This window comes from Channa argus, chromosome 20 (assembly GCF_033026475.1).
Source record: "Channa argus isolate prfri chromosome 20, Channa argus male v1.0, whole genome shotgun sequence".
Classification (NCBI taxonomy): Eukaryota; Metazoa; Chordata; class Actinopteri; order Anabantiformes; family Channidae; genus Channa; species Channa argus.
Genome location: NC_090216.1, coordinates 935,737 through 947,979, shown reverse-complemented (window position 1 = coordinate 947,979; position 12,243 = coordinate 935,737). Strand labels below are relative to the sequence as shown.

The following is a 12,243-nucleotide window of genomic DNA, read 5'->3' as shown; positions in this document are numbered from 1 at the left end:
TGCTTTGCCCCAGGGCCCCTCAGCAGGTAGATTTGGGTCCTGACCAGTGTGAACAGACAGAAAAGTGATGTTGTGCTGCAGGATGTCTCTGTATTTACTGTAGTTCCACTTCCTGGGACGTTTTGGTGTTTTTGCCATCCCTCTGAGAGGCTCCTCTGAACGACGTGATGCAGTCCCCCCGTCTCTCTCCTTCTCTTTCCAGTCTCTGCTTATGTCTCTGACCCCACCCCTCAACCCTCGTTGCGCACACATTCCCAGGATGCTGCACCACGGCTGAGATAAAGTTAGCGCTGCAGAAGTGACAACGCGTTGTAACCGTTACCCGTCACCACCACCTCCTCCACCACCAAATGACGCAACCCAGCCTGTCCCCTCCCCCATTCATTATGTGGTCGTGTGTCTGTGGGATGCTAGGCAACATAAACACGACTAAATATAACAGAGAGCTGCTATAAGTTTCCATTCTGTGCTCGACGTGCTCTGTAAACACACTCCTCAGCCAGGGATTCAAAAAGAAGTCAGGATGACACTTAAATCTTGACTTTAATAAAACAAACATCCTTGATGGATACGTCTGCCAACACAGAATAAATAAGTCTGAGTTTCTGAAGAGAAAGTGAGAGCGTTTTATATTGAGCCTCAGTTAAACAGTTCCACGTAAAATTGTTAATATGATGGAATACATGACATGTGGTTATTGTTCATCACTTAGGATCATAGTGCACTAGTTTAAACATACAAAGTGGCATGCATATCATAGACCATCTCCATCTGTCAACTCGGATTATTACCCAGCGATTCATACGCAAAGTTAGTTTTCCTTCTTGACCTATTTCCCAGTGACAAATGTTTGCATCTTCAAAGGTATTTTCATGTCTCCTCAGATATCTACCGTCTCCTCTGCGAGATTAAATGTTTCAAATGCACATATAAATCACCAGCACAACAATCAATGACAGAATCACAGAGTCCTTTTTATGAGGTCACAAATGCAGCCAATCATGAGCCGACCGGATTTTGTCTCAGAAAGAGAAACGTCAGTGTTAGAGTCAGAGTACCTTTATAAAAGTCTTTATCAGCAGCAGATACTGTACATCATTGCTGAGCTCTGTAGAGCTCCAGTTTTTAGATTTGAAGTAAGTGAACAACTGTGGACTGTTTTTTGATAACTTGATAAATTGTTTAGTCTGAGCACCTGAGGGGACATGGTAGAAAAAGTCTTGATTTTTAGCTTCCAGCCCAATTTTTAAGCAGATATTTTTCTACCATGTGACCCCTGAAGGGCTCCTTAGAAAATTCTCTTTGTAGAACTTTAGGAAACAATTAAGCATCCACAGCCCAAATTATCTAAAAATGAAGAATCGTGCAAGTCTGACAAGACAGAACTGTGGATGTGTGATACTTTCGACTCATAAATGTAGAAGTGTTATTTATTTAGTTAATTTTCCATTAACCGACCAATGGATCGTTTGACTTTTTCACAGTGGCCATCGCCCTGCACTTCCAGAGTGGCGGAGTTGCTTTCTGCAGTCAAACTGAACTATCCAGCAGGCTGCCATGTGTTAACAACCCACTGTTCACTCGGTACATCATGACCTGTCATCCTTTATGTTGCCTACAGGCTCATGGATCACTTCAGAGGGATGAGGGCATAAAGTCCACTGGGTAAAAGCTTCGTTCTTCATATTTTGCAAACGCGTGTATTAGTTTCCTGTTAGTCTGCTGCACTGAAGTTTATCATCTGGACCCTTTAGAACCACAGAATTTAAACTTGAACTCAGGACAGGACCGCCAGTCGCTCGTTGGTCTTTTCCTGGATGATCCTGGTGATCAGGCCACGCAGTATCCATGGCTGACCATAAGAGCAGTCTGGCTCTCCCTCCGTTTGTCCCTCTTCTTCCTCAGTCTGATCCTCCAGCAGATGGCACTGGATCCCAGAAGGCCCAGTCCAGCAGACAGCAGCACAAGTCCCAGCACTGATATGGTGGAGCCATGAGAGTTGAAGGTGTACGCCACCGCTGTCACTACAATGCCAGCGATGAGGATCACCACACCAAACGGCACGGTGCAGCGATAGCAGGACATCTCTGCACCGCCGGTGGCTGCAGTCAGTTGGACCTCGTTGACATGGGGGACGTGCCTCGTCACAATGATGTTGTGGTCCCTCCTGGGCCTGTCCCGGCTCAGCCTCTCCGCAGACATTGATGACGGCATCCTCATGGTGCTCCTGGGAATCCTGGAACCACTTTTGCCGTGGAAGTCATCTGGCATGGTGATCTTACTGGCAAGAAAGAGGTGGGCCATCTTGATATGGACGTCAGCAATCAGCCAATCACAGAACAGCTAACTGAAAACAGACAATAAAGGCCTGTTATTAAGGATTATGTCTCTCGTATTGATCTAAATAACATAAACATGTTTTTTAAGCAAGGAAATGTTAACTTATTGAGAGGAAAATAAGAGATATATCATAAAACCCCCATTAAAAAAAGGTTGGGACGATTTGTAAAACGTAAATAAAAGCAGAATGCAATGATTTGCAAATGTACATAACCATTTGAACAACTGAAAGAATAAAAGCCTGTAAAAATAAATGTTTCATCATGTTGAATTAATTTTGGCTTTGGGGTTGAAATGTGTTGCAGTGCTACACCACTAGGTGCCAGTTCTGGAAAGGCAGTAGTCCAGCTCGGATTACGTACACTTCCCTCTAAAGGTCTGCATTCGTCCCTGCTCCCACAGCAAACAGAACAGCTATTGCGTTTGAATGGAAATGAACGAACAGGATTTGATTTTATCCTTGGCTTCCTGTAGGCCGCCATGTGAACTTGTTCAAAATTAGGCACTGGCTGCAAATTAGCTCTCAAACTGGTTCAATGGATAAAAGTTCATTTGCAGCTTAAAGTAAACATTTGCCAGACAGGTCGCACATCCCTCTTTATTCTCCCATTATTAAAGTGCTCTGTCTCTCAACTGTGAGTAAAATGTTTACGTCATGAAAATCAGGCTAATCAGGCTCCTTTACGTCAAATGTGACACACGATAGGTGCTGATCTAGTCTTCTGTCTACTTGCTGGGTACGGTAGCTTGCAGACAATGTCAAGAAGAACCAGCGGGACTTTAAGTTTCTGTCCTGCCTGTGCTCAAACACGCCATAACTGTAAATTAGACCGTGGATTGTTTTCTTTATATGAACAATGATAGTGATGGGAAATGGTGCATGTTTTGCACATGCAGGCCTCAAAGTTAAGCTGCTGTAAAGAGTCTCCCTGGTATTGAACTTGCTTATTTTGGTTCTAGTTTGGCTAGTACATGTAAATAAATCCCATTAAACTTCCCTCTGATTTCCCCATATTAGAATAACTCCACTTCTAGCTGACAAACGCCTCCAGATGACATCATCTGAAAATATTTCTCTGCTTTCAGCTGAAAAACTCCTCCAGATGACTCCAGTTTTTCAGCTGAAAGCAGAGAAATATTTTAATATAGGGAATTATATTTACACCCTAAACTAAAGCCAAAGGAAGCAAGACTGGTGAAGTCCCCCTTTTAATGAAAGGAAACTACTGAGATTTCATCAGGAAATTTGCTTCAGAAACAACAGCAGTGTCATCAGATAACGGACCAAATAAAAGCTGTTTAAAAAATCCAACATAATGAAATGAGAGGATTTATTATGGGCTTGGTAAGACTGAGCTGAAATAGTGAAAACTGCAGGGAAATGAAGTCACAGCATCAGAGCAGAAACACAGAGTGAAAATCATTATTAGAAACATCTGGGGTAACGTCCAAATACTAACGTCAATGACTTTTACAGAAGCTTCTGTAAGTGCTTTATCCAAAAATAAACTGCATTATTTTAAGTGACATTTCAATGCTGCTTTTGTCTCCAGAGAAGTAAAGACAGTTCCTGCTTCCAAAGCATAGAAGACTGATTGAAGTGAGCATATTTTTATTTCCAGTCGTCATCATAAAGTAGCTTTGTGTTGTCCTGTAATGCAGCGTCTGCTACCAAACCTAATGGGAATTAAAATAAGATGTAATGAGGTGTTTGTGTGTTGCTGTGTAATCTGCCTTAATTCCACTCATGCATGGTGTATGGACGTCACATGTCCTGCAGAAAGGAAGGTTCAGTCTTCCAGGGAGCTGATGGTTTTGATCTGATCCTCTGAAGTACAATGTGTGTATTTGTACTGTGAGACGTGTCTTTTAAAGTAGCCGCCCTGTTTTTCTCTGGCTGCACTGCAGAGTGAGTCCACCTTAACTAATCTAATCATTGCTCATCAAGTACAAAGAGGAGAAAAGACATGAGGTCACGAACAATCCCACTTGACAAACTAACAATAAAACCTTTTAAAAATAATCTAATTTCAATTTTAAAATGGAGCAAAGCCCCATTTTCACCTTGATGCTCCTGAAATGGAAAAGAGTCAGAATGAGCAGGAAAAAATTAAATATTAAACATATTAAAGAGCTTCTGCTGTTTAGTCTGCAGATGAAACTAACGGTCATGGATTTGAGCTTCTGAATTAAAAATGTTAAACAAATGATGTTTACAGGAGGTGTGTGTTTCTGTGTGTGTTTCTGTGTGTGTGTGGTTCGTGCATGAGCTCAATTCAAGCTCGTTAAGCTGAACCTGTGAAAGTTTCCCAAAGCTGGTCCCTCAGTGAGCCGGTGAAGAACTTCAGTGAAAAACTCTGAGTATGTAAAGTGAAGGTTTGTAGCTGAACGGGATGAGGGGCAGCACTGAAACATGATTCAGAAATATTCACCAAGCTGAATTTTTCTCATTCGTTCTCCGTTTTTCACAGTAAAAGATTAAAGTGTTTTTGACCAGGTGCTCACAGGTGCTAACGTGTCTTTAATTAACAAACCCAGCGACCAGCGGACAAATCTGTCTCTTCATGTCCAGGACTAAAGGACAAGGTGCCCGAGGAGCATTTGTGGAGCTCAGGACCTAAAACTGACATATTCTGGTTTAACCTGTGTCACTGATCTGAGCTGTGACACTGTGAACTGAGAAGAGACTGCAGAGCTGTCACACACACACACACACACACACACACACACACACACACACACACACACACACACACACACACACACACACAGACATGTGAGAAACCTGCAGCTTGACTTCATGCTGCAGCCAAACCCAGAAACATAAAAGCACTTACTGTAGACTTGAGCAGCTCCTCGTTGCTTCCAGTCCCTCACTCATATTCCACTCAGTGTGGAGGATCTACAGGTCTGTTCCCTCCTCTGTGTCTCCTCCCGCCTCGTCACTCTGCATCACTGCAGGAATAAATCGGGGAATATGGCTATCAATAGAAAAACAGGGGGACTGCTCTCCCCCCCACCCCCCACTCCATATCACCTCCTACTGGACTAACAAGAAAACTTTTAACTCTTTCCTCTCTTGAGCTGTGAATCAAATGTTTGCGTCCTCCTTCACTGAAGCCAAACAGAGTTGCTGGAAGTTTCCATTTCCCGAACACCTTAACCAGCTCTTTATATTGAGACAAAAGAGGAAAAGACTTTGTCTGGGGCACATTTCTTTCTCATGCCCCCAACCTCCAGTCAGCAGCTCCAGAGCTGTAAACTTTACCATCTGGGAGGAATCAGCTGCTGTTTGTTTACCGTCCTGATTCATGGTCCAAACACAGCCAAACACAGGCAGAAACTGAGCAGCGTCAGACTCGTTCCTCTTATAAACACTGTATTAGGGATGGAAGTTTTGTGTTTACAGCAGAGAACAGAGCTCCTCTCCTGTCATTTAAACAATCTGTGATCATTTTTACCATTAAAGCTCCTTAAAGTCTTGTTATTCACAATAAGGTGTGAGACAGAAAATGGAACAAACTTTCACCTTAATTAACGTCTTAAACTACCAAACAATTTACAGCACAGAAATATTTTATTTTGAAAAACAAGATAAAATGAAATGTCCACGCAGGAATTTGTGCAGACACGAGATTCACACTGTGAACTGGTCAAATAACTTAAATGGTCCGTTATTAGTTCTTAATAGCTCACACTTATGGTTCAGTATGTAGTAGATCTTCTACCTCTTAGTAGGCTGAGTAGGTTCCTGTTATCAACTCAATGGGTTCTTATCTTATATGCTATGCTGTGGTTACAAAATGAACACGAACCTTTTTAGGTTTAAATAAGTTGAATGTGAATCATTTAGGTTAAAATACTGAAGTACAAACGTTACTGTCCATTTGAAGTGGGAACAACAGTGTCCCTCCTTAAATGTCCACTGCTGTGATACCCCATCCACCCTGTCCTCCCTGAGTGGACTGTCTTTAAATAAATAACCACCCTCACTCCTACTTCACTGTCACCTCATGTTCATACCACCAGTAGGTAGAAGAAACAACTCTGCTTTAATTCAGCTTTAGTTCATGAAAACTTGAATAGAAAACTTTCTAGTTATTTTAAACATTCATTTCAAAGCTTCCGTGTGTTTGGAAGATTCGTAATAACCTGCAACATTTTAACACAATCCGTAAATCAGTTTTATATGAAACAACAGTCATCGGTTTTAAAAAGCCAGTTTCCTAAACCCTGCGATCAGTCACCAGCAGGTGCCAGTGGCTGCGGTTGACAGTTGACCTCGTGTCTGCAGGTCAACCTCTGCTCTGACATCCTCTCCCTCCAAACTCGCAGCCAGCTCCCTGTGCAGGTGCAGCCTAAATAGCACGATGGAAAGTTACAGTTCCACTTTGTACTGGAGCATTGCTGACTTCATGTTAAAGTTCTGCTCTGATCCCGAGAGGACGCTGAAAAACAGCCAGCAGACATCACATGTCTGGTTACTGCTCCACCTGATTCCAACTTCACTCTTGTTTTCTTTTCACGCAGACTCATCTTTTTGAAGTTTCTGCAAACTTTTTGAACAGCAGCAACACACTGGTGAAGCCTTTTCACGGGTACTGTACAACACATGAAAGGGAAGATTTCCCAACATCTTGAGTTGTTTCTTTAGGGTCTGTGGACTGGAGTTTTTCCAGACACAGTGGAAACAGAGAGAAAAGCTTCAGTGGAGCTCCTGCAGCGTCCAGCTGGACACATCTGGCCTCAGTTTCAAAGCATGAGCCCACTTTTGCAGATGGTCCCTCTGGGGGCCTGCGAGCGCCAGCAGGGCCCACAGTGAGTCCTTTGATCCAGAGCAAGAGGTCAGCACTGCAGAGCCTGGGAGAGAGACGGACAAGCACTGAAGACGCTTCATCTGTTGCGACGTCTTTGCTCTGTGCAGATAATTTACATTCAAGCTTTCAGAAGCCTCTTGAGCGAAATTGATTTAATTTCCCAGTGGATCTCGGAGCTCACACCATTATTTCCCCTGGGGGCACGTGATGGTTGTTGCAGTGGTTCTGTGTAAAGCAATCAGACCAGAATGAGATGTTTAATGAACACATAGAGATTGATTTTCCTTCCTGTCCAGGAATGGAGAGCTAAATCACTTCCTTCCCACATCCATTTCTGGGTTAGGGATGATGTGAGTTATTAGCTTTGGATCCGTCCCTCTGGAGACGTCCTCCCCTGCTTCCTCTACACAGCAGATGGTTACAGACTGTGCATGTAAAGTGGTGAGGTTAGCAGCTATTGGAGCGCACAGGACGCTGTTTCTGCTTCTCCTTTCTCTTCCTTCCTGCAAGTACAGGTGCGTTCACCCAGCCAGAGGCAAGTTTCAGCTTTGTAATCTAACGTGTTGCTCATTTTCTTTGGCTCCAAACAAAGCGGAAAAGTTGACTTTGCATTTTCTGCCACTTCACACGACCCAGTTAAGAAAAACCTCGACTGAAAGTGTGTTGTCATCCAGGAGGCTTCAGCAAAGCTGTTAAACTGAGGAGTGAAAATGTGAAAGCTGTTCCTGAGAGCGGACTAAAGGTCAACAATATTCTGATGCTGGTCGCAATTGTTTTTAATGTCAAGCCTCCCGTGCAGTGTGTTCGTCCGTCCGTCCATGGCTCTCAGCCCTCTGGTTCCATCTGAAGATGTAGATTAAAAACACTCTTAAACAAATGTTACACAAATAGTGCATCTGCCTGACAAATGCTTCTCCAGGGGTATTTGGGGCAGCAGCACCAAGTTTCCTTCACTCAGGGCTGAAATTATGTTTGCAGGTGTTAGAGGCTGCACACAGCATCGATATTAAAAGAATAGAACTTTTTGTACTCACACTCTACGGCACAGGGACATTGGGAAAGTTGTGCCTTTGTCAGGTTGAGCTTCACGATTAAAAACATAAAAAACACACATCATAAAACAATAGTAGAAGAAATATAAGAAAAGAAAAACCTCAGCTCTTAAATAATACAAATATATATACAGTATGATATTGCACCTATTACACAGAGTAGTGACATTATTGGGGGGGTAGAAGAGTGGTTAGCAGGATTCTTGCCTCACAGTAAGAAGGTCCTGGGTTCGATTCTAAGGGGCCTTTTTGTGTGGAGTTTGCATGTTCTCATTGTATTTGACTAGGTTTGCTGTACCACTTCAAACGTGTTAGGGACCAGGTCAGGTTGCAGCGGCTCAGGACTAAGCCTCCATCTGATCATCTGATGCAATTTCGTTGTACATCTTATATGTACAATGACAAATAAAGCACTTAAAAAAGTGAGGCAAAATGTATATGTTATATCTATCATATCAAATGTTCCTTAATATCCTGTCTCACAAGCTGTGGCTGTCCTGCGATGTCTCCGGTGTAGCTCGTATCCACCCTCACAGGGCTCCGGGGTCTCCTCCTGCAGCGCTCAATGTACATGTGGGGGACGTTGAAGCCAGTGATCGTTTCTGCAGTTTTGACGACCTGTTGCAGGGATTTTCTCTCAGCCAGGTGATGTTTCCACTTTGTGATGCCACCGGTGAGAATGCTCCCAACAAGGCATCTTCTGCTGAGCTTGTTTCACTGTTGCTGCTGAGATGTTAAGGCCCAGGAACTTATAGCTGCCAATGCAGCAGAGGAAATGCGTTATGTCCTGGCACAGTCATGTGTGTATAGTGAGAATGTTCAGGGCTGAGGCTGCAGCCCTGCAGTGTCTGTTTGTGCTCACACATGGGTTTTTAATAGCACCTGTGGTTCAGTTCTGTGTTTTAGTGGCAGATTTCTTCACAATAACAAAAAAAGTTATTGAACGGAAGAATTAAAAAGAAGATTCGCATTCCAAACAAGACCAGACGTCCTGTTTTCAAAGTGAAGAAGCGAACGTCAGAAGAGCTGGTGAGCAGGGTGGATGGTGAGTGACACAGGAAGTGAGACTGTCAGCATGAACGTCGCGTGGTATTAATAGGATCAAAGGAACCTGAGGATGTTGTTAGACAGAGAGCGAGATGAGCCAAATAGAGAAAAAGTGACAGGATGTGAAAAACTGACCGAGGTGGGAGGTCAGAGGTGCTGGATGAATGGTCACAGTCACTGTTATTTAAAATAACATGAAAAATAAATGAAATGCAGCAAGAGCTGGATTTTTCTTCAACATATTCACCGATTAATGCATCAGCTGATGAAAATAAAAAAGGAAGAGGTTTGTTTTGCTGTAAGTGAACAAAAAAACAAGCGGATGAAAGGAGAAAGTATCAAAGAACAGTGCTGTGAGTACATTTACTTCCCGTGAGTTTTAATGCATTTGCACTTTACTTGAGCATTTTCATGCCCACTTTAAAGTTCGACCTTACAGCATTTCAGATGAAAGGTTTGAAAAGTTTGTTTTACACATAAAGGTTTTCATTTGAGACATGTTGGACTTTTCTATGTTTAGCCAACAATAACTGAGTAAAACACTGAGTAGATTTGCAGTGATTGGTTGATTAATGAATGACAGACACATTGGAGGGTCTCCTGAAATGCTGCAGGTAACATGTTACACAGTCTGTCAATGTCTTTGACACTTGTCTGTGATGGACACTTCAGTTTGATATATGTGTGAAATTAGGAGACATCCTCTGACATTTTGGTGCCAACTGGTTCAATGGTTTTTCCTGGTTGTTCTGGACATTGACATAATGTCACTTTGGGGTCAGATGGGGACCAGCTCTAGATGAGACCATGTCCACTCACAGACGAGCCAGCCAAGAAGTACATTATATGGTGAGGGTCTGGTCCAATTTTTGTACAAAAACTACTTGGTTATGTTTGGGGAAAGGAAATATGTAATTAAGTCCTAGTACTTTGTTACTGTACTTAATAGCATTTGTCTTGTATCTGCACTTTACTTAATCATGAGCACTTTGACTTTTACTCCACACAGGAGTCACAGACTTTACAGCCATGTTTTCACTTTCACTCTGAATAGTTTGAGTGAAATATAAATCATGTGCTTTTACTTCAGTGGAAATGAAAGTGGGTAGTTGTACTTTTATTAGAGTACATTATTGCTTTTGTATTTGTACTTTTACTTACAGTAAGTTCAGTTTTTTTGAGTACTTCATGCCACTGGCCATTGAACGTTCTTCACCCCTAAAACTTTGCTCCACTGCACAATTAAAAGGCTGATAATCACTATTAATTATGTCAGTAGTTTCACAGGAGACATTTTCTGCATTATTTTGACACTTTAAATAGATTTATAATGCAAAACCTGAGCTTCATATTGTAGTATTTCTACTTTTACTTTTGTAAAGAATTGAATTACAGCTGTATCTTCTTCCATTCGCAGAAACACAGAGTGAGTGACTATATGGAAAAAGAGGGAGCTACAGGTTGTGACAGGGGAGGAAACATTCCCATATTTCACAGTTTTCATGTGGGATTCATAATGTGAGCTGCAGCATTACTTCACTTCCTGCTGCTCAGAGTCAACACAGCGGCTGCAGCCCTAGAGAGCAGACAGGAAGGGCTTCTAGTTCAGAGGTGAGCGGGTCAAAGAAAATAAAGAAGAAACCTTTTAAAACCATCTTTCTGTGCAGGCAGCTCAGTGTAAAAACTACACTTCCCATGAGCCTCAGCAGCCACACGAGACGAAACACTGGCCACTGTCCCAAATTCGAAGTTTAGCGCTCGACTCCTGAGCATCAAAACTGATCCAAAACTGAAGCAAAATTTCCAAAGTTCATGTGCTTTTCATCGCTTCAGAGTTTACAACTGACAGATGTTACACACACACACACACACACACACACACACTGATCATGTTTGACATGTGTTTAAACACTTGTGTTCAGTGTTTTTTGTCACTGTTCTTTCTTCCAGCATATTCTCTGTTGAAGCTCCAGAGTTGTTGAATTTCTAGAGCAAGTGTTTCTGCAGCAAGTGTTTCTGCAGCAAGTGTACTGTGTGAGGTAAAATAAATCTTAGCTTTGTCACATAGTAGATCTTTGTTGGTAAAGTGCTATTTGTTTCTGCACACGTCTCTGATTTGTTTAGAAATTCAAACAGGTCTTGATGCGTTTTTTTTTTTTTAATAAATCAACCAGATCACCTTAGGCAGGATGAAGAATGAGCCGAGATGGTTTTTACTTGGTCTGAGTTGTTTATTGACTCTGAGAAATTCCTGATTTATTTCTTCAAATATCAAAAACAAATGTTAAAAATGATGTGAACTAGACAAGTGTGATTAGTCAGTGAAAACTCTGATCCTGATTGGGATCGTGGGGGGCCACAGTGATGGAGGGGTCATACACTTACTTACTTACACTGTAAAGATAGATTACTAGGAGAGACATGGAGCTCCACACCTCACCATCATCTGCATGTTTTAATCAGCTATTAGGTACAAAGTGGCCTGTGGAGCATCAGCCAGGTGTTTTCTGGTGTGAGTGTGCTGAAAACTAACCCCTTGTACACACACACACACACACACACACACACACACACACACACACACACACGCTGCTTCTGTTACTAGACCACACCGGTTCCTCTGGTTTAGGTTCACTTTACTTTTCCCGCTCCACATGTCAGATGGATAAATGCTTGTTTGACTCGAGTCAGACAAAGCTGAATCACCAATCAGGTAAAGCAGCATGTACTCAGAGTGCAGATGAACTGTGGGGACTCAATTACACATTGGCATGAGTAGATCACATCTGTAATTATTTCTGTAATTACAAGGCGTATTTATTCGAGCTGGTGTGACCACAGGCAGCACTCTCTTCTTTCTTCAGGAATACTGGATGATGAGAACATGTTACTGTTGAGTCTTTGCATACAACACTAACCCACTTTTAAAACATACACTAAACTCCAACTACTCTGAAGTTAAGACTAGTATTTAACAGTGATTTATT

The 12,243-nt window shown here is 42.3% G+C and overlaps 1 protein-coding gene across 1 annotated transcript; it reads right to left on the bottom strand.

Moving 5' to 3' along the window:
* Positions 1-524: 524 nt before the first annotated feature.
* LOC137105617 (transmembrane protein 100-like) lies at positions 525-7,725 on the bottom strand. Its single transcript, XM_067488049.1, has 2 exons — positions 5,178-7,725; positions 525-2,347 (listed from the first exon to the last, which is right to left on the bottom strand). Exon 2 carries the CDS (start codon positions 2,302-2,304, stop codon positions 1,831-1,833), a length of 474 nt encoding a protein of 157 aa, XP_067344150.1. The 5' UTR covers positions 2,305-2,347; positions 5,178-7,725; the 3' UTR covers positions 525-1,830.
* Between the last annotated feature and the right edge of the window lie 4,518 nt (positions 7,726-12,243).